Genomic DNA, 21,721 nt, shown 5'->3' with positions numbered 1-21,721 from the left:
TCTACTAGGATATAGTAGCTTTCGTTTGGGGCCTTAAGAACTCAAATCGGTTGATAGACGACTGAGAAATTTATGGTGATACACTTTGTCAAAAATATCTAAAATAATTAAGTTGTACTACTCCCTAGCACTCTTTGAAAGATATCTCGGTAACCGAACGTCCAATCAAATTAAAATTCAATAGCGTTCTACTATAGTATAGTATTCCTATAGGATGTAGTAGCTTTAATTTGCTTCCAAGAGAACTCAAATCGGTCAACAGACGGCTGAGAACCGTGAGTGACATTTTTTTGTAACATACATACACACACACACACACACACACACACACACACACACACACACACACACACACACACACACACACACACACACACACACACACACACACACACACACACACACACACACACACACACACACACACACACACACACACACACACACACACACACACACACACACACACACACACACACACACACACACACACACATACAGACATTTGCTCAATTCGTCGAGCTGAGTTGATTGGTATATGTGACTCGGCCCTGCGGGCCTCGGATCGAAAGTCGGTTTTCCAAGCGGTATTTATACCCTTCTTATGGGTGTAAGAAGGGTAAAAAGAGTTCTATAAATCTGATAAAATATAGTGGCTTAGAAAAAGTTGCTTTTTCGTTTAAAAATAAAAAAAATCATTGATTTTTTTTTTAAATTTGAAACCACAATTGGGTTGTTTAGTGAATAAAATATTGCTATTTTCTATAGCCTAATCGAAAGAGCTCATTTTTCTGAGTATAACATTAATTTATTGGATTGCAATACCTTTGTTTTGATGGTTAAATTTACAAAACTGTTTTAATTTTCGTGGATAGAATGACAGTTCAATCGATAAAATGACAGTTCGACCCGAACAAAAAAAATTTCCCATACAAACTTTAAATGAATTTTAAAAATAGTTCCCGGTCTCCAAAAATTATGAAATTTTGGATTTCGACTAATTTTTGGGCGGAGAATCGGATTTTGAAATAATCCGGATACCCCTAAAGAACCCAATTGTGGACGTTTGTGCGTGGATTCACGATCAGTGTGAAAGACAACCCTGCGCCACCAGGTGACAGCTGGCGAAACGTCATCCTCAATCATCATTATCGTCAGTAATGATTGATCACGCACCGTTCTTCGCACATCACTGTCGTCGTCGTCTCATTCGGTTCGGTGCGCGGACGGATTGCACTTTTCCCAATTTTTTTCGGGACCGATTCTAGTCGAAAAAGTGGGACAAAATGTCCCGCTTCGGTAGCGTGATGCAGCTGGTGTTGGTGGTGCTCGGTTGTTCCTTGCTGGCTTGCCAACAGGCCGGCGCAAACGAAGTCTTCGGCTGCGGTGGTTTCATCAAAAATGCAAACTCCGATCTGGATTTCAGCAAGGTGGAAGTTGGACTGTGAGTACTAGACTAGAGTGTGTTAATTAAATTATGACGGGACGGTGTGGTGATTTGTAACTTTTTTTCGGTGCTGCTTTCAGGTACAACCCACAGGGTAGTTTGAAGATCAAAACGGACTGCTCGCCCTCGAATGGGTACTATTTTATTCCGCTGTACGACAAGGGAGATTACGTTTTGAAGGTTATTCCACCTCCGGGGTGGAGCTTCGAGCCGGAACAGGTGCCGGTCAAGTTCGACGGGGCTACGGATGTTTGCAGTCAAGGGAAGGACGTGAATTTTATCTTTAAGGGTTTTGGAATCACTGGGAAGGTGGAGATTTATGGACATGACGTGGGAGCCAAGGGAGTTCAGGTTGAATTGCGGTCGGAGAGTAACACGAAAATTGGACAGACTTTCACCGACAGCAATGGGATCTTTTCGTTTACTCCGATCAAGTCCGGTCGATATGTGATCAAGGTGAAGCACGACAAGTGGCACTTTGTGAAGTCGGAAATCTCGGTTACAGTGACCACCGGAAATACAGAGATTGCGGCGAAATCTCTGGTTGTGTCTGGATTCGACGTGGAAGGACGGGTGCACAGCGATGGGCAACCATTCGGAAATGTTGGGTTCCTGCTGTATCCGGAGAAAGGTGCGGAAGCGATGTTGAAGTGTTCTTCCGATAATGTTCCGGCTGTGACCGGAACCGATCCCAAATTCTCTAGTTCTCCCCGCTGTTACGTAGAGGCTAACAAAGCGACCGGAACCTTCACTTTCGCCGGAGTGTCGTCGGGCAAGTATCGAGTAGTCCCACTCTTCAACAACAAAGCCATCAAGTTCCACATCCGGCCGGAAGCGATGGAATTCCAAGTGGGTCGCGACGGAATGCGATTGGCGGAAAGCTTTGAAGTGACGGGATTTAGCGTCAGTGGCAAGGTGCTGCAAGCTGCCGATGGACCAGGAGTCCGCAATGCTAAAGTAAAGTTGAACGGAAAGGAAGTGGCAACAACCGGAAGCGATGGAAAGTACACGCTGGATAACATTCAAGCGGGAACCTACACCATTCAGGTGACGGCGGACGATTTGCAGTTCAAGGATCATATCGTGAAGATTTCGCTGAGCAATCCGGCACTTCCGGATGTCGTCGTGTCGGGATTCAAGGTGAGTGAACATTCGAATAGGGCCCGTATTGTAAAGGCGTGGGTATTCAGCATGAAAGTTACAAACTAATAACACTTCTTGGCAGAATACTTCCAGACCCCTCTTATAACTCAATATTTCTTTCCCTTTCCCAGGTTTGCGGCCAAGTAATATCCAAGAAGTCCTACCGCGTGGCCATCACGAAGAAAGACTCCCCAGCTACCGTAGAGGTTTCGACAAATCCGAACGCTGCCGGCGAGTGGTGCACTTTCCTGGAAAGTGGTCACTACACTGTCCGTGTTGTCACTAGCGAGGAGGAACACGCCGCCGGAATTCAATTTTTCCCTCTGGCGCAGTCGATTCACGTCGACCGATCTCCCCAGAGTGGAATCATTTTCTCACAGCTGAGGGCCACCGTTTCCGGTGAGGTTCGTTGCCTTCCGGACGCTGGAAGTGCATGCTTGAAGGACGTTAGTGTTACGCTGACTTCGCTGGATTCCAACGGCAATCCGACTGGTCAGGCTTTGAACGCTGAACTGCAGAATGGAAAGTACTCGTTTGCAAATGTCCTTCCCGGTAGTTACGAAGTGAGTGTTCCCAAGGGAAAGCTTTGCTGGCAATCGAATACGGTTAAGATCAATGTTAAAACCGCACAGGAAACGGTTCCGACGTTGGTGCAGAACGGATACGTGGTTTCCATTGTGTCCAGTCACGCTGTGAAGATGACCTATCAGCAAAAGGACATCGAAGGTGCGAAGTCGGAAGAAATGTTGCTCACTTCCGGTATGAACACATTCTGCGTTTCGAAAGCAGGAAGCTATGAAATCAGTTTGTCCGGATGCCATCGTTATGGCGTGGATGTTCCGCAAAGCTTTGCAACATCTGATGTTGCACCGGTCAGCATTTCCGCCTTGAGCCATCGCCATACAGTCAAGATTCTTGCGGACGAGAAGGACACTTACAAAACACAGGTCACCTCCAAGTCAGGAACGGAAATGATTGAATTTAAATCCAGTGGACAACGCTTCGAAGGTGCCAACGTTTATCAACATGATTTCTTCCTAGAACAAGGGGAGCGGATTACATTGGTTCCGGTCAGTGACATCATGCTGTTCTCGCCAACCTCGTTGGAAGTCGTCGGGGCTTCGGATTGCACCGAAGTTTCAACAAAAATCATGGCCAGGAAAGGATTGCTGATCAACGGTAAGACCAATCCTCCGATCAAGGATGCAAAAATTACTCTACTCTTCCCGAGCAATGCGGAATTGTCCCCGCTGGTGGCCCTGACAAACGATCAGGGTGAGTTCCGGTTCGGTCCCATCGATTCCAGTTTGAAAGTCGAGTTGTCCGCTGAGAAGGAGTCATATGTGTTTTCCACATTCGATAAGGCCACTAACACATTCAGCGGCCACAAGCTTTGCGAGATTATCGTTACCGTAAAGGATGATTCCGGTAACCGATTGCCAGGAGTTTTGCTGTCTTTGTCCGGCGCCGAGAGCTACCGGAAAAACTTGGTCACAGGTGAAGATGGAACCATCAAGTTCCACTCTTTGTCCCCAAGTGAATACTATCTCCGAGCAATGATGAAGGAATACGAATTCAAGCCAAATTCCAAGTTGATCCAGGTTAAGGACGGAGCAACAGTCAACGAAGAACTACAGGGCACGCGAACGGCTTTCTCAATTTTCGGATCCATCACCTCCCTCAACGGAGAACCATTCCCGAAGGTTACCGTCGAAGCCGTTACCGATGAAAAATGCAGTAATCACCTCGAAGAGAGTACCAGTGAAGCCAACGGCCAATACCGCATTCGGGGACTTCATCCGGGTTGTCAGTACCGCGTCCGAGTCCGCACGGATGGACCATCGTCTAACGTTGACCGCTCGATCCCCAAAGAAAAAGTCATCAACGTCGAAAAGGGTGACGTCCGGGACGTCAACATGATTGCCATCAGCCCCATCGCCTTTGTCGACGTTACCATCCGGGTGCTGGCCTCGGAGAACGACTTCTACAAGTCGCTCAAGATCTTCCTGTACAAAAAGGGCAGCGATTCCCCAGTTCACTCGCAGCGCATCGAGTCTCCCCTGAATCCCAAGAGCAAGGTCAACCCCGGCATCATGGTCTTCTTCCCGCGGATTCCCTTCGACGCCAAAACCTACCACATCGAGCTGACCTCCACCCTGTCGGACAAAAACTACAAATACTCCCTCCCCACGGTGGAATTCACCGCCAACAGCAGTAGCTTCTTCGCCGAGATGCACTTCCGGCCGGAACTGCGCGCCGCCGAAGCTGATCTCAACCAAAACTCGCTGTCGGCCATCGTGCTGATCCTGCTGGTCGGGTTCATCTTCTTCAAGCAGGACCTGGCGCTGGAGCTGCTGGGAATCGTGTCGAGCAAACTTGGAGGTCTTATCGGGGACCTCGTCAGCAAGTCGCGACCAAAGGAGCAACGGTACGAACCGGAGGCATTCGACGAGAAGGAGATCGAGAAGCTCGCGTCGAGCATCAATGCGATCAAGAAAAAGAAGGTGAAGAAGGCCAACTAGAGGGCAGCTCACATTTTAGTCAAGTTAGTGGAGCGTAGGAACGTAGGAAAGGTAAGTGGTTTAATTTTATTTGGAACGAGTATCGAAGGTGTTGATGGAAATCGTAGAAATAATTTATAAGAGATTGTGGGTGGGTGCATTCGATACAAAATAAAACAAGGTTCGAACCGTACCGAACGATGCGACCGTTATTCTAGAGAAATCCTTGGGAATGTGAAAGCGCTGGACTCGTAGTTGAAAACGTAAACTACTCTTTCTCTTAGGAAACATTGAAAACATTCGATTAACATAATTTAACTTTAATTTCGAAATAATAAAATTTAATATAAATTATTCTCTATAATAAGTCTATTTCAACAGCCTTCTACTGAATTAGGAGAAAAAAAAAATCTGGAAAAAGGTAATTATTCAAAAAACTATTGATGTCATCAACCAAACATTTGTAGGTAGTCACATTCGTATAACATGTACAATTTATATCTTCGTTATCTTTTATACAATTTTAATTCTTCTGGGTAACAAAGTAAACTTAGGTTACCAAATGATCATATTATCATATTTAAATTACTAATGCCTCGTAGCCATTTGAGTAGGTCTTTCCATTGGTGGTCACTCAGCCGCGATGATAATCCATATTATGATCTAAAGAAGTCCTTGAAATGTGGATCCCATGGGGTCGTAATTGGGGTCCTCCATCTTCATTAGTTCGTCCGGAAAAAGCTTATACCAGAATACGTACACCCCAGCCAGGATCAGGCTGACCAGAGCGATCTTCATTTGCAGCAGCTGGAAGGCCGATAGTGCTGAAAGAATCGAAGTTTCTAAAAGAAATTCACTCTCAAACTGATGATCCGGGAATTTTAGTCTATTCCTTACTAACTTGTTAGCGAAACTTTGGCCATTTCCTTTGATTCGTTTTCTCGTCCTTCGGTCTCCATCGTTCCGCATACAATCACTATCATAACAACCCACCAAGAAAGCCACACAGATCTCATGGTGTTTCCGTCGGATGTGACGGAGTTTGGGGAGTTGTGGGAGCAGGATCGGCCAGTCCTTCACCCAGTCCCGGAATGATGCGGTTCAGATAAAGATAGATTCCTACGAATGCCAGGGCCAGTGCAACGGTTGCAACTTTGATGATGATCACAGGGGCAAAAGCAGCCGTAATGTGGGTCCCTGAAAATGAAAATGTAATGAAGTTTCACACTTACCAGCCAACATTGAGGAACAACCCTTAATGGAAATAAAGGTACTGGTAACAACGAGGATGACACTATAAAATGTTTTATTCGATAATCGTAATATTTGATGAGATATTTCAGTTAATGTTTTGACCCTATCTTGCCCCTCTCCTGAAACTCCTCTGGAACCCTTCAGAAAAACGACTTAAATTCCACTGAAATTCACAGAATCCTCCCTGACACATTAAAAAACTTCTTGAAACTCACACTCCTATTGAAGCTTCCTGTAGTCTCCCTAAAATCCCCTGGGACCCTTCTAAAATTTCCGAAAAACCCCCTGAAGGAATCTAAAACAATTTGAAACTTCCTTAAACCACTTGAAACCTTCCGAAAACCTATGAAACTTTCCCTGAAATCACTCGAAATCCTCGTAAACTCATGCTCGTAAAAACTCCTAATCTCCTGAAACTCCCTGATGCTCCCCTTAACTCTTTTGGGACGGATGGGTCATATGTGCCCAGCCGAGAAAATCGACCATCACAAACGTGTTCTAGACCAGCGAGGTTGCATCCAGTAAGGTGAAAGTTCCGTCTCCAAAGGGTTAAACCACCTGAAACTTCCATAAACCACTTGAAACATCAAAGAAAACTCCGGGAACATTCCCTGAAACCCCCTGAAGCTCCCTCGTTAGTCCTGTCCTAGATCATTGAAACCCCCTGAGATACTAGTAGCCCCCTTCAATTGGGTTGTTTAGTGAACAAAAAAAACTAGGGGTGGGTAATGTCTGAGACATAACCGCAATGTTGACGTAGGATAAAGGCTGGAATGAGGTTCCGACTTTTATATATTAAAATGGGCCCTTTAATTTGAAGTCTTAAATCAGCTGATTTTTCGTGTCATTGTTGTCCGATCTTCGTAAATAAATGCATAACGGATTTATCACATAAAAGGCCTACACAATGTAGGTATGCTGGTAAAATCCAAATCGGCGGAGTGATGTGTTGATTAAAGTTGTTACCTATGTGATCCATTTCATTGAACGCATTCATAAGATGTTAATTAGTTAAACCTTCCGTAACTCGCGCGGTTGGCCATCACTTGAGGGTTGAGCATTATTTCATTTTGAAGATAAATGTTCAACCGTTGTTTGAAAGAATTTTCGTCGAAAGGATAGATTAATTATAATATTGAAAGGCGTTAAGCCATAGCTTCCCAAACATCATATTGCGATCGCAACAATCATTAAAATAACTAAAATTGCCGCTATGAAATGAACAGATGGCGCCACCGTAGCCATGTGTATTTGACACAACTCAATTGCTGTTAACGAAATTTTAGATAATTTTGATTGGAGTTTCGTGATATATTCTAGATTCGACAATAATAATTGTATAGTTACGAGAAGAACAATTAGAGGCCGGCTATACTGTTGCTAAGTTTTCAGTCTGTCGCTTTTAATTATCCGATTCATAACTCTGGAGGAATAATTTTCACTGGTCCTGAAAAGGACCTTTTAAATAACAGGAGATTTCGGCAAGACAATTGAAAATTATCCGCACTGAATGCTGGAAGCCATCGAAAACTGCCATCGCTTACTGCTGTGGATGAGATTCCTGGTTCCATCAGCTAAATAGCCGAGAGTCATCGCAGGATTGGTGCGCAGCTGCGGAGGTGACATCCATTCCCTTTGACTGATCCAACGAAAATGACGGAAGAAAACAGAGGTCACTGCTTTTATTCCCCTTGATTAGTAGATTAGGCTCCTCCCATTTCGCTGGTTTTCCAGTTTATTTCGTTTGCATGACCCGCCCCAAATGCTCCAGACGCATCAAGCAACTAATCAACCGAGAAATGAGCAAATTTTCATTGAACGGATTGGATAATTTCGATTCACCACCAGCGGGTAACCAATCGACCAACTTTTAAGCGCAAACCGACATTCGGTTCTTCAGATTTGTGCTCTTGAAAATTCTAGGTATTCACCTTCGAACATTTTCGAAAAATGTTTTAACTTAATTTTAATTAAACAATGTTTCACGCAAAATAGTTCGGATAGAATAATGCGTTGTTAAATTCCGGGTGGAACCATTAGGCCATAAGTGACCGGCTTCATCATTATTGCTGGGCCACCAAGTATTCAATCTTTCACTTCTCAATTGCACCACACTTTTCTCGTTCGATGGAATGAAATTAGCTGATTCACAAACTCTTAAGGAATAATTAACGGTGGTCCTGAACAAGACCGTTTGATTAATTGACGATTTTAGGAACGAAATGGCATGAATTCACCATGTCACGCAATGCGTGTTGGTTTTCTACGTGCTGAATGATAAACGCCACCGAAAACTGGACCGCCGTGGATTAGAATAATGACCAGTTTCACTATTGCTGGCAACGATGCTCTGTCTTTTGCTTTTTGGTTGCACTACATCTCGATCGATGTTGGAAATTATCCAATTAACTCTTGAGGAATCATTTTCGATGGTCCTGAAAAGGACCGGTTTGAATAATGGACGATTTTGATGCATTCACCATGCCATGCAATGCGTGTTGGTTTTCGCTGCGGAGTGCGGAGAATGCTGGACGCCGTCGAAAATTGGCCCACTGCTGCTGCCATGGATGCGGTTCCAAGTGCTATCATCAGCACGATAGCCGAGAGTAGTCGCTGGGTTGTTGTGCTGCTGCCTTGCTGGAGGTGACATCCACCTCCAACCTCCTTGACTGATCCAACGAAAATGACGAAAGAAAATAGAGAACAATGCTTTTATACCCCTAGATTAGCAGATGAAGCTCCTCCCATTTGGCTGGCTTTGCAGTTTATTCCGTTTGCATGTTCCGCCCCTTATGCTCCAGACACTTCAAACGATTAATCAACCAAGAAATGAGAAAATTTTCATTGAACGGCTGAAGTAACCAAAATATTGGATGGTTGCACCACACTTTTCTCGTTCGATGGAATGAAATTATCTGATTCACAACTCTTGAGGAATTATTTTTGGTGTTTCTGTAAAGGACCGTTTGATTAATTGACGCAAGGCGTGTTGGTTTTCTCAGTGCTGAATGATGGACGCCACCTTAAACTGCCCCGCCGCTTGCTGCCGTGGATAAGATTAATGACCGGCTTCACTCTTGCTGGCAACGAAGTACACCTTTCTCGATCGAGGGTGGAAATTTCTTCAATTAACTCTTGAGGAATCACTTTCGATGGTCCTGAAAAAGACCGTTTGAATAATGGACGAATTTGATGAATTCATCATGCCACGCAATGCGTGTTGGGTTTCTCCGCGCTCAATCCACTTATCCGCGAGCGGTAATGGCGGCGGCGGGCATAACTAACCGATTCGAATTTTGACGTTTAGTGGGGATCGCAATCGGTTGGCGCCACCGATCGGAGAGTGAAGGGGTGAGGAGGAGAATGAAACTGTTTTGACTTTCCCCCAAGAAACATCAAAATCCGAACCGGTTGGTTATGCCCGCCGCCGCCATCCATTACCGCTCGCGGATAAGTGGATACTAGGCGCTGCCGAAAACTGGCCCGCCGCTTGCTGCCGTGGATGAAATTCCTGGTGCTATCAGCCGAGAGTCATCGCAGTCGATATGTGGCTGCTTGGGGGCCGTCCATTAATTACGTAAGGGTTTATGGAGGGAGGGGGGGTACGCTCCATACAAAAATATTTGAGCTTCCATACAAAAAATCTTACAAGGGGGGGTGGGGGTATCGGAAAATGGCAAAAAATGCCGTACGTAATAAATGGACAGCCCCTTGCTGGAGATGACATCCTACCTCCTTGGCCGATCCAACGAAAATGAAAACAGAAAACAGAGGGCACCGCTTTTATACCCCTAGATTAGCATATGAAGCTCCTCCCATTCGGCTGGCTTTTCAGTTAATTCCGTTTGCATGACCCGCCCCTTATGCTCCAGACGCATCAAACGATTAATCAACCGAGAAATGAGAAAATTTCCATTGAACGGATAATGTAACCAAAATATTAGATGATTTAAAATGAAAATGTTGGAAAATGTTAGAATTGAAACATTTTTCACGCAAAACGGTCCGGATATGATAATGCGTTGCCAAAGTCCGGGTGGAACAATTAGGCGTCATAATTGTTGCTGGTTGAGTCACCAAGCATTCAATCATTCACTTTTCGGTTGTACTACACTTTTCCCGTTCGTTGGAATGAAATTATCCGATTCACAGCTTTTGAAAAATCATTTTCGATGGTCCTTAAAAGGGCCGTTTGGGTAATGAATAATTTTAGGAAGAAAATTAATGAATTCACTATGCCACTATGCGTGTTTGTTTTCTCCGCACTTAATGCTGAACGCCGCCGAAAGCTGCCGTGGATGCGATTAATGACCGGCTTTGCTTTTGCTGAGAAACGGCGCTCTGTCCTTGACTGCACTACACCTTTCTCGATCGAGGGTGGAAATTTAACCAATTAACTCTTGTGAAATCATTTTCGATGGTCCTGAAAAGAACCGTTTGAATAATGGACGATTTTGATGAATTTACAATGCCACGCAATTCGTGTTGGTTTTCTCCGCGCTCAACGCTAGACGCAATCGAAAACTGGCCCGCCGTTTGCTGCCGTGAATGAGATTCCTGGTGCTATCAGTACAATAGCCAAGTGTCGTCGCTGAGTCGATGTGCCGCTGCCCAGCTCGAGGTGTCACCTCGACGGTGGTCGAAATGGAACTGACTATCAGCTCTCGCATGATCGCATTCCTTCCTGCATCGTAGTTGCCCCCACGATGCGCACCAATCAGAGAGCGTTGGTATACTGAACGAGAAAATTTGTCCGCTACCCATATTTATAGATTTCAGCGATTTCAATGTCTAACTTTAAAACAACCTTTTAACTATTTATCAATGATTTTTAGGTTCACCGAATATTACAAATTGAACGCGGGAGTTTCATCTCTCGGATAACGGGATTTGTTTATCATTTCGTTCAGTGGGAAAGGTATCAGGTATCAGAAGGCCGGCTCCAGAGGCACGTTATCCTCCATTTGGGACATTTGTGCCATCGCCAAAATAACAGCCTATTTCATCATCTACCTGAGGGAAAAAGAAGGAAAAAGGATTTGGATGGGGATAGGGACAGGTAGGGAAATAGGAAAAATACCCTGGAAGAGGGTACTAACGCACAAGCGTACCACAATGGGTTCAAACAGCGCCCTGAAAAGGGCACTGTAATAACGCATAAAGCGAAAGAGAGCCTATAGCTCTTTACCACAGCGGGTTAAGAACAACAGAATATCCTGAAGATTCAGGTTTCTGAAGTCAGTTTCACTTAATAAGTGTTTACCGAATACTCGAAAACGCAGTTGCGCGAAAACTGGACAGTTACATATCAAATGATACGAAGTTCCATAATCGGATTCACAGCTATCACAGGCAAATGAATCAGCTTGCTGAATATTCGCCATGTGATAACTGAGTCGGCAGTGGCCAGTCAATGCTTTGACCAGCATGCTGCAATTCTGCTTAGACAGATTAGTTAGATACTTCGCCACCCGTAGAGATGGCTCAGCACTATACAATTTGGTTTGACGACATGACTCCAAACTATTCCAATATTGTCTGTGTTGAGTGACAGCCCAGGTGTGAATCTGAAGCTTAATCCAACACTTCGATATCGGAATAGCTGGCTCAGGGCCAATGAAGTCATGTGATGCTCCAGAGCGAGCTAACTCATCAGCCAATTCATTTCCAGCGATGGAAGAATGACCAGGTACCCATAGAAGGTGAACAGCGTTTGCTGAATTCAGCTCCTCGATTTGAGTTCGACAAGCGATAACTATCTTCGACCTGGAGTTGGCCGAAGCAAGTGCTTTAATAGCAGCCTGGCTATCTGAACAGAAGTATATTACTTTGCCCATTACGTGCTGCTGAAGTGCTGATTGCACTCCGCACATAAGAGCAAAGATTTCGGCCTGAAAAACGGTACAGTGTCTACCAAGTGAATAAGACTGATACAGCCTTAGTTCACGAGAATAAACACCAGCACCTGCTCGACCTTCGAGAAGGGAGCCATCAGTGTAACATACGATGCCGTCTGAAATACTTCTTTCCAGATAACCAGATGTCCACTCTTCCCGGGAAGGGAATTTCGTGGAAAATGTCCTATATGGAAAATTACAAGCAATTGTAAGATCACTTGGAGCAAGGACAATTTTGTCCCAATTCACCAAAAGTGGAAACAACGAGGTGTGTGTTGAACTGCGGTTCACAGGAGTTTCCTCTAGTAGACCGAGTACCCGTAACCGGTAAGTGCAAGAAAGGGCTTCTTGTTTGAGATGAATGTGTAGTGGGGCAACGTCAAAGAGAACTTCTAGCGCTGCCGTAGGAGTTGAAGAGAACGCTCCAGACATCGCCATTAAGCACATCCTTTGGAGATGGCCTAATTTTAATTGGACCGTTCTCACTTCACCCTTTTGCCACCACACAAGACATCCATAAGCCAATATTGGCCGAACCACAGTTGTGTAAATCCATTTGATATACTTGGGTTTTAGACCCCAAGTTGTACCAAAAGTACGCCGGCATTGCCCGAAGGCCATACAAGCTTTCTTGATTCTGAACTCAATGTGAGGTGTCCAGGAAAGCTTGGAATCAAGAATGACTCCAACGTACTTTACCTGTTCAGTCACATCGATTTCAGAATCAAAGAGACGCAAAGGTCGAACGCCATTACGGTTTCGCCTTTCCGTGAAAAGAACAATAGATGTTTTACTCGGATTAACCGAAAGGCCATATTGGCGACACCAACCCTCAACTACCTGGAGGGCGTTTTGCATCAGGTCGAAAAGGGTGCTGATGCACATACCAACTAACAATGTTAGGTAGTCGTCGGCAAAACCATAAGTAGGAAAACCGCTATTATTGAGTTGCCTCAATAGCGTATCTGCTACGAGATTCCACAAAAGCGGTGATAAGACTCCCCCTTGGGGGCATCCACAAACACTCAATTTCCTAATCCCTGCTAGACGCAATGTCGAGAAGAGATATCGGTTTTTGAGCATTTGGTGAATCCAATTGGAAATCATTGGAGATATACCATGACTCCGTGCGGCTTCCAATATGGCATCGAAAGGCACGTTGTCAAAGGCACCCTCGATATCTAAGAAAACACCCAAACAAGATTGCTTTTGAGCGAATGCTTTCTCGATATCGTAAACAACCTTGTGTAAAAGAGTCACAGTGGACTTACCAGATTGGTAGGCATGTTGGTTCACATGAAGAGGCACGTTGGCCAGATGAACATCACGGATATGATGATCCACAATGCGTTCTAAGCATTTCAGAAGAAAAGAGGTCAAACTGATAGGTCTGAAACTCTTTGCTTCTTCATACGACGCACGACCCACTTTCGGAATAAACTTTACAGTAATATCCCTCCAGGATTTGGGAATATACCCTGTAGCAAAACTGCAAACAAGTAGTTTTTTCAAAACATGTTTGAAATAATCAAATCCCTTCTGAAGCAAAACAGGATAAATCCCATCTGCCCCAGGAGATTTGAAAGGAGCAAAGCTATTAAGAGCCCACTCAATCGATTCTATAGTTACAATACTCCGAGCCGAAGCTAAAGAATCATAACTACAAGAAAAGACATCAGGATCATCCGAAGATGTAATATCCACACATCCAGGGAAGTGTGTGCTGAATAAGCATTCCAGAACTTCCACATCAGAGGAAGTCAGATCGCCATTTGGCAAACGAAGTTCGTTCACCCGGAAATCCTTAGATTTCGCAAGGATTTTGTTTAACCGACTGACTTCACTCAAGCTGGAAACATTTGTACAAAGGTTTTTCCAGCCGGATCGTTCAGCAGACCGGAGAGCTTTCCTGTAGGCCTTGCGAGCCGACCTGAAAGCCTCCGAACCAGCCGAACGTCGTCTGTTCCAACTCTTTCTACATTGTTTCCTGAGTTTCGCCAGATCAGAGTTCCACCAAGGGGTTCCTCTTGTGATCTTCACAGACCGTAGAGGGCATGCTTCTTCAAAAGCTTCCATGATGAAGGTCGTTGTAGTACCAACGGCATCATCTAAATCACTTGGAGTGTCAATGGATGGTGAATATCCATGAAATTTGGCTGCAACCAAATCAGTATAAAGATCCCAGTTTGTTGACCGAGGATTCCTGAAACGCAATGTTTGCGAAGTAACATTTAAATGTTCAAAAAAGATATAGCGATGGTCAGATAAAGATTCTTCATCTGACACATGCCAATTGGTCAGCTCGTGACTAATTCTGCTAGAGTAAAGCGTTATATCTAACACTTCCTCTCTAGCAGATACCATGAAGGTTGGGCGGTTGCCTATGTTAAGTAATGCAAGATCTGTACTACTTAAGTACTCCATCAAACTGGAGCCTCTCAAGTTAATGTCTGAGCTGCCCCAGATGATATGGTGAGCATTAGCATCACTGCCAACAATTAGCGGAAGGCCTTTTGAAGTGCAGTATGCGATGACTTGTTTGAAAGCATCCGTAGGGGATGGTTCATCATGTGGTAAATACACAGAACAATAGACGTATTTCCTGTTGAGGTTTCCAACAGATACATCAATTGTGATAGCACATACATCTCTGGTGGTTAGTTCAGAGATGAGTGTAGCAACTATTGCGTTGTTGACAAGCACACAGGCTCGAGGCATGACACGCGAGTTTGCCATTTCATGTTTACTGAAAGTGGCAAACACCGGGTTCACAAGGTTTCCTAGATAGAAATTTCCCTTACGAAAGTAAGGTTCTTGTACCAAGGCCACTTGGGCTGTACCATTTTGCATAAGTCTGCAAAGATTGATCGTTGCTGTTCTTTTATGCTGAAGATTGATCTGAGCTATCCTAACCGTAGCCACTACCCAAACTAGGTAAGATTAAACTCTTCGCAACAGCAGCACAACAAAGAACAGCAACAATAAAACCAAATCGGTATCGATTGGAAAACGCCAAAGGCGAGGATACACAGAATACACTGTGTAAATCGCATAATGCGAAACCATATAGGTGAAAATTTAAACTAATTAACAACATCTTCATAATCCCGCCCTTATTTAGCCTCAAGTGAGACTAAAGAAGGGCAGCTGATTGTCTCGGAGAAACACAAGGTCCACTGCACCATTGCTCCGGTTAGCGCAGTAAGGGCTACATACTGTGGAGGGCGCCCTGGTACTCCACAGGCTCCGTTAGCGGTTAGGTTTTTATTAGACCCCCCTAGCCATTCATTCCTAGGCACGGTAAGCATAAAGCCGCATCACACCATGAATTAGGGGTCACCTGTTGGTGGATTCTTACCACCGGAACAGGCGGTCCGTAGTGTTATTCTTAGCCAATTGAGACAATCGCTACCGACACTACACAGCTATCTAGGCTGATCGAGAAAAGAAGTTAATATTGATGATCAACTTCATACGGACTCGAACAGTCGAGAAACGGCGCTCTGTCCTTGACTGCACTACACCTTTCTCGATCGAGGGTGGAAATTTAACCAATTAACTCTTGTGAAATCATTTTCGATGGTCCTGAAAAGAACCGTTTGAATAATGGACGATTTTGATGAATTTACAATGCCACGCAATTCGTGTTGGTTTTCTCCGCGCTCAACGCTAGACGCAATCGAAAACTGGCCCGCCGTTTGCTGCCGTGAATGAGATTCCTGGTGCTATCAGTACAATAGCCAAGTGTCGTCGCTGAGTCGATGTGCCGCTGCCCAGCTCGAGGTGTCACCTCGACGGTGGTCGAAATGGAACTGACTATCAGCTCTCGCATGATCGCATTCCTTCCTGCATCGTAGTTGCCCCCACGATGCGCACCAATCAGAGAGCGTTGGTATACTGAACGAGAAAATTTGTCCGCTACCCATATTTATAGATTTCAGCGATTTCAATGTCTAACTTTAAAACAACCTTTTAACTATTTATCAATGATTTTTAGGTTCACCGAATATTACAAATTGAACGCGGGAGTTTCATCTCTCGGATAACGGGATTTGTTTATCATTTCGTTCAGTGGGAAAGGTACTGTGAGCGTTTAAAATCTTTCACTCAAACGTAACGCTCTTGGTTTCATAAATTTTGAAATGGCACCGGGTATAGAAAACAGAGACGTAGTCCTACGTCAAAAATGTCTATGTTCTCCAGCCTTAGCTAAAGAGCTTAACTTTCTATGTACAGGGTGTTAGGTTCCTGAGTGCAAACTTTTTAAAGGGTGTTAGAGGACCATAAATGGAGAAAAAAAATTGTTCTACGCATATGGTCAAATCTTAACCGTTACGTAGTTATTGAACTTCCCATGTTTTTGACTCTTATTGCCTTAACTGGCTATAACATGAAAATGGTCAAACTTATCGAAGTTTTTTGACCCTTGTTCGAAAGATTATTGAATTTTCTATCAAATAGCATCTTTGAATCGATTGGTTTAGTTAAATAACTAAGTTTTCTAAAACAAATAGCTCAAAAGTAGTGTGTTTTAATTTACTTTTGTCAATTATCTTTGAAAAATGCGTAATAATTAAAAAAAATTCTGTGGCAAAGTTGTGGCTCCTGTTCTACTCTAAAATTCGTTCTTTGACATCAAACTTCTATCTCTTATCGTTTTGTTGCAATTTCAAATTTAACATCGCATTTCAGATCATAAAATTTGCAACTGTCATGTAAAGCACTTTTTTTCGCATTGTGCCGCACATTTAAACCAAAATTGCAAGAAAACGATAAGAGCTAGAAGTTTGATGTCAAAGAACGAATTGTAGAGTGTAACAGGGGCCACAACTTTGCCAAAGAAAGAATTTTAATTAATTACGCATGTTTCAAAGATAATTGACAAAAACCAATAAAAATACATTACTTTTAGCAATGTTGTTCTAGAAAATTTAGTTATTTAAGGACAAGGTGATTGGAGTACATAGCTCAAAATTTCTAGAGCACCGTTTTTTAGAACCGTTGAACGGATTTGGATGAAAATGCATCACGCTAATTCTTCAGTGGTTGTCAATAGCGTGATGCATTTTAATCCAAATCCATTCAACGGTTCTAAAAAACGGTGCTCTAGAAATTTTGAGCAATGTACTCCAAATACCTTGTCCTTAACTAAACCAATCGATTCAAAGATGTCATTTGATAGAAAATTCAATAATCTTTCGAATAAGGGTAAAACAACTTTGGTAAGTTTGACAATTTTCAAGTTATTGCCAGTTAAGGCTAAAAGAGTCAAAAACATGGGAAGTTTAATAACTACGTAACGATTGAGATTTGACTATATGCGTAGAACAATTTTTTTCACCATTAATGGTCCTCTATCACCCTTTAAAAACTTTGCACTCAGGAACCTAACACCCTGTATAACACAAGTACACACTAATCTTTCTTTTTATGGTCAATTATGGTATTTTTCGTGGATAAAATGACAGCTCAATCGACAGAATGACAGCTCACCTCAAAGAAAAAAAAAATCCCATACAAACTTCAAATTAATTTAAAAAATAGTTCCCAGGCGCCAAAACTGATGAAATTTTGGGTTTCTATTAATTTTTGGGTGGAGATTCCGGTTATGAAATAATCTGGATACCTTTAAGGACAAACGTCTTGAGATCCCGCTTTAACAGTGCATCAGAACTTCACTGCCCATATTCGCATAGTCGATGTAACCACCATTGACAATGCCACCGTACAAAAGCTAATATCTAACGCGTGTGCATATTTGTGACCAGTTTTATTCAAAAGATCACCAGATCTAACCCTTAGTTAGATGTTAACGCGGAAAAAATCTTGAACTTTATATTTATTCATTGTTAAAATTCCAAAAGTATGTTGAAAAGTGCAGTGGCGCTTACATCGACTATGCGAATATGGGCAGTTCAGAAGCACAAATCTCAAGTAGCGAGCGTCAAATAACAGTGTATTTTATTATTCTATTCTTGCTCACTTGTAATAAGGTTAAAATAAGAAGATCAGTTGTGCTGGTTTTTTACGAAGAGATTTGTGCGATCGAAATCGTGAGTAAGATGCCAAAGTCGGCCATTGTGGTGGCCATTTTAGGATTCTAACAAGTCTGTCCTTAATGAACCTAGTTTCCCAGTAGCGCTGTAGCTCGCCTAAAACCTCTGAAATCTTATAGAAAACATCAAAATCTCTTGAAATTTCTCCTAAAAGTCCTATGAATTTTTGGACACTCTAAGCGGGGAAACAAGTTTTGTCTCAGTTGGAACTTTCGCTACGAAGAAAAGAAAGACTTCCGGTGGATGCAACAAATGTCATTTTCTTCCATTGTTGAGAATGTGTTCCATATTGAGTAAAACTGAAAAAAAAAGAATCTAAAACACTAAATTTTAGGGGCCCACAGCTCTAATGGCGTGGGTGATCGGTTCGATTTAAGGTCGGTACAGATTTTTTTCGTAATGGAAATTTCCGTGACTTCCTTGGGCATAGTGTATCTTTGTGCCTGTCACACGTTACACTCTGGCCAAATGGTCAAAGGGAATCCCGCATAAAATTGACTTCTTCACAAATTTGTTCTGAAATTTCCTCAAATAATCTATGAATTTAAAGAAAAGTTAGCATTACCATTAGCATTAGCATTAATTTGTATGTGGCAAGTCGCAAAAAATCGTAGGTGGCACAGTCCCAGACCGTTGTTATGAAAATTGTCTCCTTTCCGTCCGTTACCAAAGCACAGAGATTTGGAGCTCATCCTCCAACGATCAAAAGCTGTCCTGCAGTGACCATGGTCACTTCCTCGCGACTGCTGAGGGATGGGAAAGGAAGATTAGGTGGACGCCTAAGAAAGGTATGTAGAGACCTCCACGTCCTCTCAGGCGTAGGTGTCACTGGAAGTTGGGTGTTGTTAGTGGAAGAATTAATTACAAAGAATACATTTGGACAACGTTTAGGCATGAAACAGCAACTAGCTCACCAAGTTATACAAATTCCAGTACTCTCGGGACAAATTTGTTAACTGCCGTTTGCGTCTCCCGGACATTCAGCCGCAAAAATCATCCGAAAATCCCACAAAAATGAAGACAAGTTTCGGCACCACAATGGGAATACGACAAACTCTCACAACAATAGCGAACTATCCTACTCAACACTACGTGATCGCCAAATCGGTACTTTTCGAGCCGATTCTTAATTCGACCGGCCATATTCAAAATAACGAGGAGCAAATAAAACGCGTGACAGTTTTGAAAACGCAGCCGCCCCCGCGTACGGCCTGCTACTATCATTTCATCTATGAATTTAAACAGAAGTTTGCTATAAATTGCATCCTTATTTGGGCTGCAAAACGATGAGTCGATAAGGAGAGCGTCCAACATAGCTCTGGTCCTCACAAGTTACTACCTCATGCTTCCACGGGTCAAGCGATGACAAAGACCGCCAGCTAAGAGTTGTGTGCTTAGCTGGTAGTGCAGCCTGGGCACTGTTGTCCTTCTGACTTCAGCTAGATTGAGGAGGTACGACCCGAGCGTCTGTTCACCAAGGAGGTGCGGCTCAAACAGCGTCTGTTCTGGCATCCAGCGGCTGAGTAAGAAACGCTGCACCACGCCCAGCTAGATTCAAGGTGGTAGCCCCATCAGCGTGGTCGTCCCAGTGTTGGTTGGGACGTTAAACAGAACTGGCACGATGGCCCTCCGGCGAGACAGGAGTGTTGGCGTAGGCCCAATAAGCCACCCGTAAAAATCCCCATTGCGAATAACATAGGAGAAAATACGACTCGATACAATCGGCAAAGACCCACGCGACGAAATAAGGACTACGATTGGAAACTTGGAACATGGAATTGCAAGTCACTAGGTTTCGCAGGTAAAGGCTGGGTATGCTGCGCAATTCAGATCCCATTGTGATCCACTAGTCTCTGCCCAGCAACTCCTATCCCTACCTCCACGCGGTACCGGCCGGAAACTATGAGCAACCTTAGGGAAGATCGGGTAACCAACCCCGGTGGGAACTTTGGTCGTAGGCTGACAGGGAAGGGGGGGTTTGCTTCGGCAAACCTGAGCGTCTGTTCTCCAGGAGGAGCGGCTCACAACAGCGTCTGATCCCCATGTTAGGGGCGGCTGATCTACGTCCGAGTGCCAGGGAAGGACTCTAAGCTCAACTGTGCACTATGGTCCTCCGGAAAGTAGGGGGTTGGTGTCAGGCCCTACGAGCCAGCCGTAAAAAACCATTGTAACGGAAAATCAGCAACAGAATAATACGAACCGAGACCAACGGCAACGACCCCAGCGAACAAAAAGGACTTGCGATTGGAAACTCGGTACGTGGAACTGCCGATCTCTCAACTTCATTGGGAGCACCCGCATACTCGCCGATCTACTGATGGACCGCGGGTTCGGCATCGTAGCGCTGCAGGAGGTGTGTTGGACAGGATCCATGGTGCGATCGTTTAGAGGTAATCATACCATCTACCAGAGCTGCGGCAACACACGCGAGCTGGGAACAGCTTTCATCGTGATGGGTGATATGCAGAGGCGCGTGATCGGTTGGTGGCCGATCGACGAAAGAATGTGCAGGTTGAGGATCAAGGGCCGATTCTTCAACTTCAGCATAATAAACGTGCACAGCCCACACTCCGGAAGTACTGATGATGACAAGGACTCATTTTACGCGCAGCTCGAACGCGAGTACGACCGCTGCCCAAGCCACGACGTCAAGATCATCATAGGTGATTTGAACGCTCAGGTAGGCCAGGAGGAGGAATTCAGACCGACGATTGGTAAGTTTAGCGCCCACCAGCAAACGAACGAAAACGGCCTACGACTCATTGATTTCGCCGCCTCCAAAAATATGGCCATACGTAGCACCTTTTTCCAACACAGCCTCCCTTATCGTTACACCTGGATATCACCACAGCAGACGGAATCTCAAATCGACCACGTTCTGATTGACGGACGGCACTTCTCCGACATTATCGACGTCAGGACCTATCATGGCGCCAACATCGACTCCGACCACTATCTGGTGATGGTCAAACTGCGCCCAAAACTCTCCGACATCAACAATGTACGGTACCGGCGACCGCCACGGTAACCGGATGTCGCCTCAGCATACGCGCAGAATCTCGAAGCCGCGTTGCCAGACGAGGGCGAGCTCGATGAGACCCCTCTAGAGGACTGCTGGAGTACAGTGAAAGCAGCCATCAACGACGCAGCCGAGAGCACCATCGGGTACGTGGAACGGAATCGACGGAACGAATGGTTCGACGAAGAGTGCAGAACGGTTTTGGAGGAGAAGAACGCAGCGAGGGCGGTAATGCTGCAGCAAGGGACTCGACAGAACGTGGAACGTTACAAACAGAAGCGGAAACAGCAGACCCGCCTCTTTCGGGAGAAAAAGCGCCGCCTGGAAGAAGCGGAGTGTGAAGAAATGGAACTGCTGTGCCGTTCCCAAGAAACACGGAAGTTCTATCAGAAGCTCAACGCATC

The 21,721-nt window shown here is 44.4% G+C and overlaps 1 protein-coding gene and 1 long non-coding RNA gene across 2 annotated transcripts; one reads left to right on the top strand and one right to left on the bottom strand.

Moving 5' to 3' along the window:
* Window positions 1–1,193: 1,193 nt before the first annotated feature.
* On the top strand, window positions 1,194–5,284 carry LOC109423322 (BOS complex subunit NOMO1). The gene is made up of 3 exons (XM_019698252.3): window positions 1,194–1,444; window positions 1,528–2,587; window positions 2,722–5,284. The coding sequence occupies exons 1-3, from the start codon at window positions 1,287–1,289 to the stop codon at window positions 5,110–5,112; spliced, it is 3,609 nt and encodes a 1,202-aa protein (XP_019553797.3). The 5' UTR covers window positions 1,194–1,286; the 3' UTR covers window positions 5,113–5,284.
* A 98-nt stretch (window positions 5,285–5,382) lies between these two features.
* Window positions 5,383–19,493, bottom strand: LOC134288674 (uncharacterized). The gene is made up of 3 exons (XR_009998092.1): window positions 19,213–19,493; window positions 5,993–6,288; window positions 5,383–5,933 (listed from the first exon to the last, which is right to left on the bottom strand). It is a non-coding gene; the product is annotated as an uncharacterized LOC134288674 (long non-coding RNA).
* Between the last annotated feature and the right edge of the window lie 2,228 nt (window positions 19,494–21,721).

This window comes from Aedes albopictus, chromosome 2 (assembly GCF_035046485.1).
Source record: "Aedes albopictus strain Foshan chromosome 2, AalbF5, whole genome shotgun sequence".
Taxonomy (NCBI): domain Eukaryota; kingdom Metazoa; phylum Arthropoda; class Insecta; order Diptera; family Culicidae; genus Aedes; species Aedes albopictus.
The sequence above is the reverse complement of the archived record's forward strand: the minus strand, read 5'-3'. Positions and strand labels throughout refer to the sequence as shown.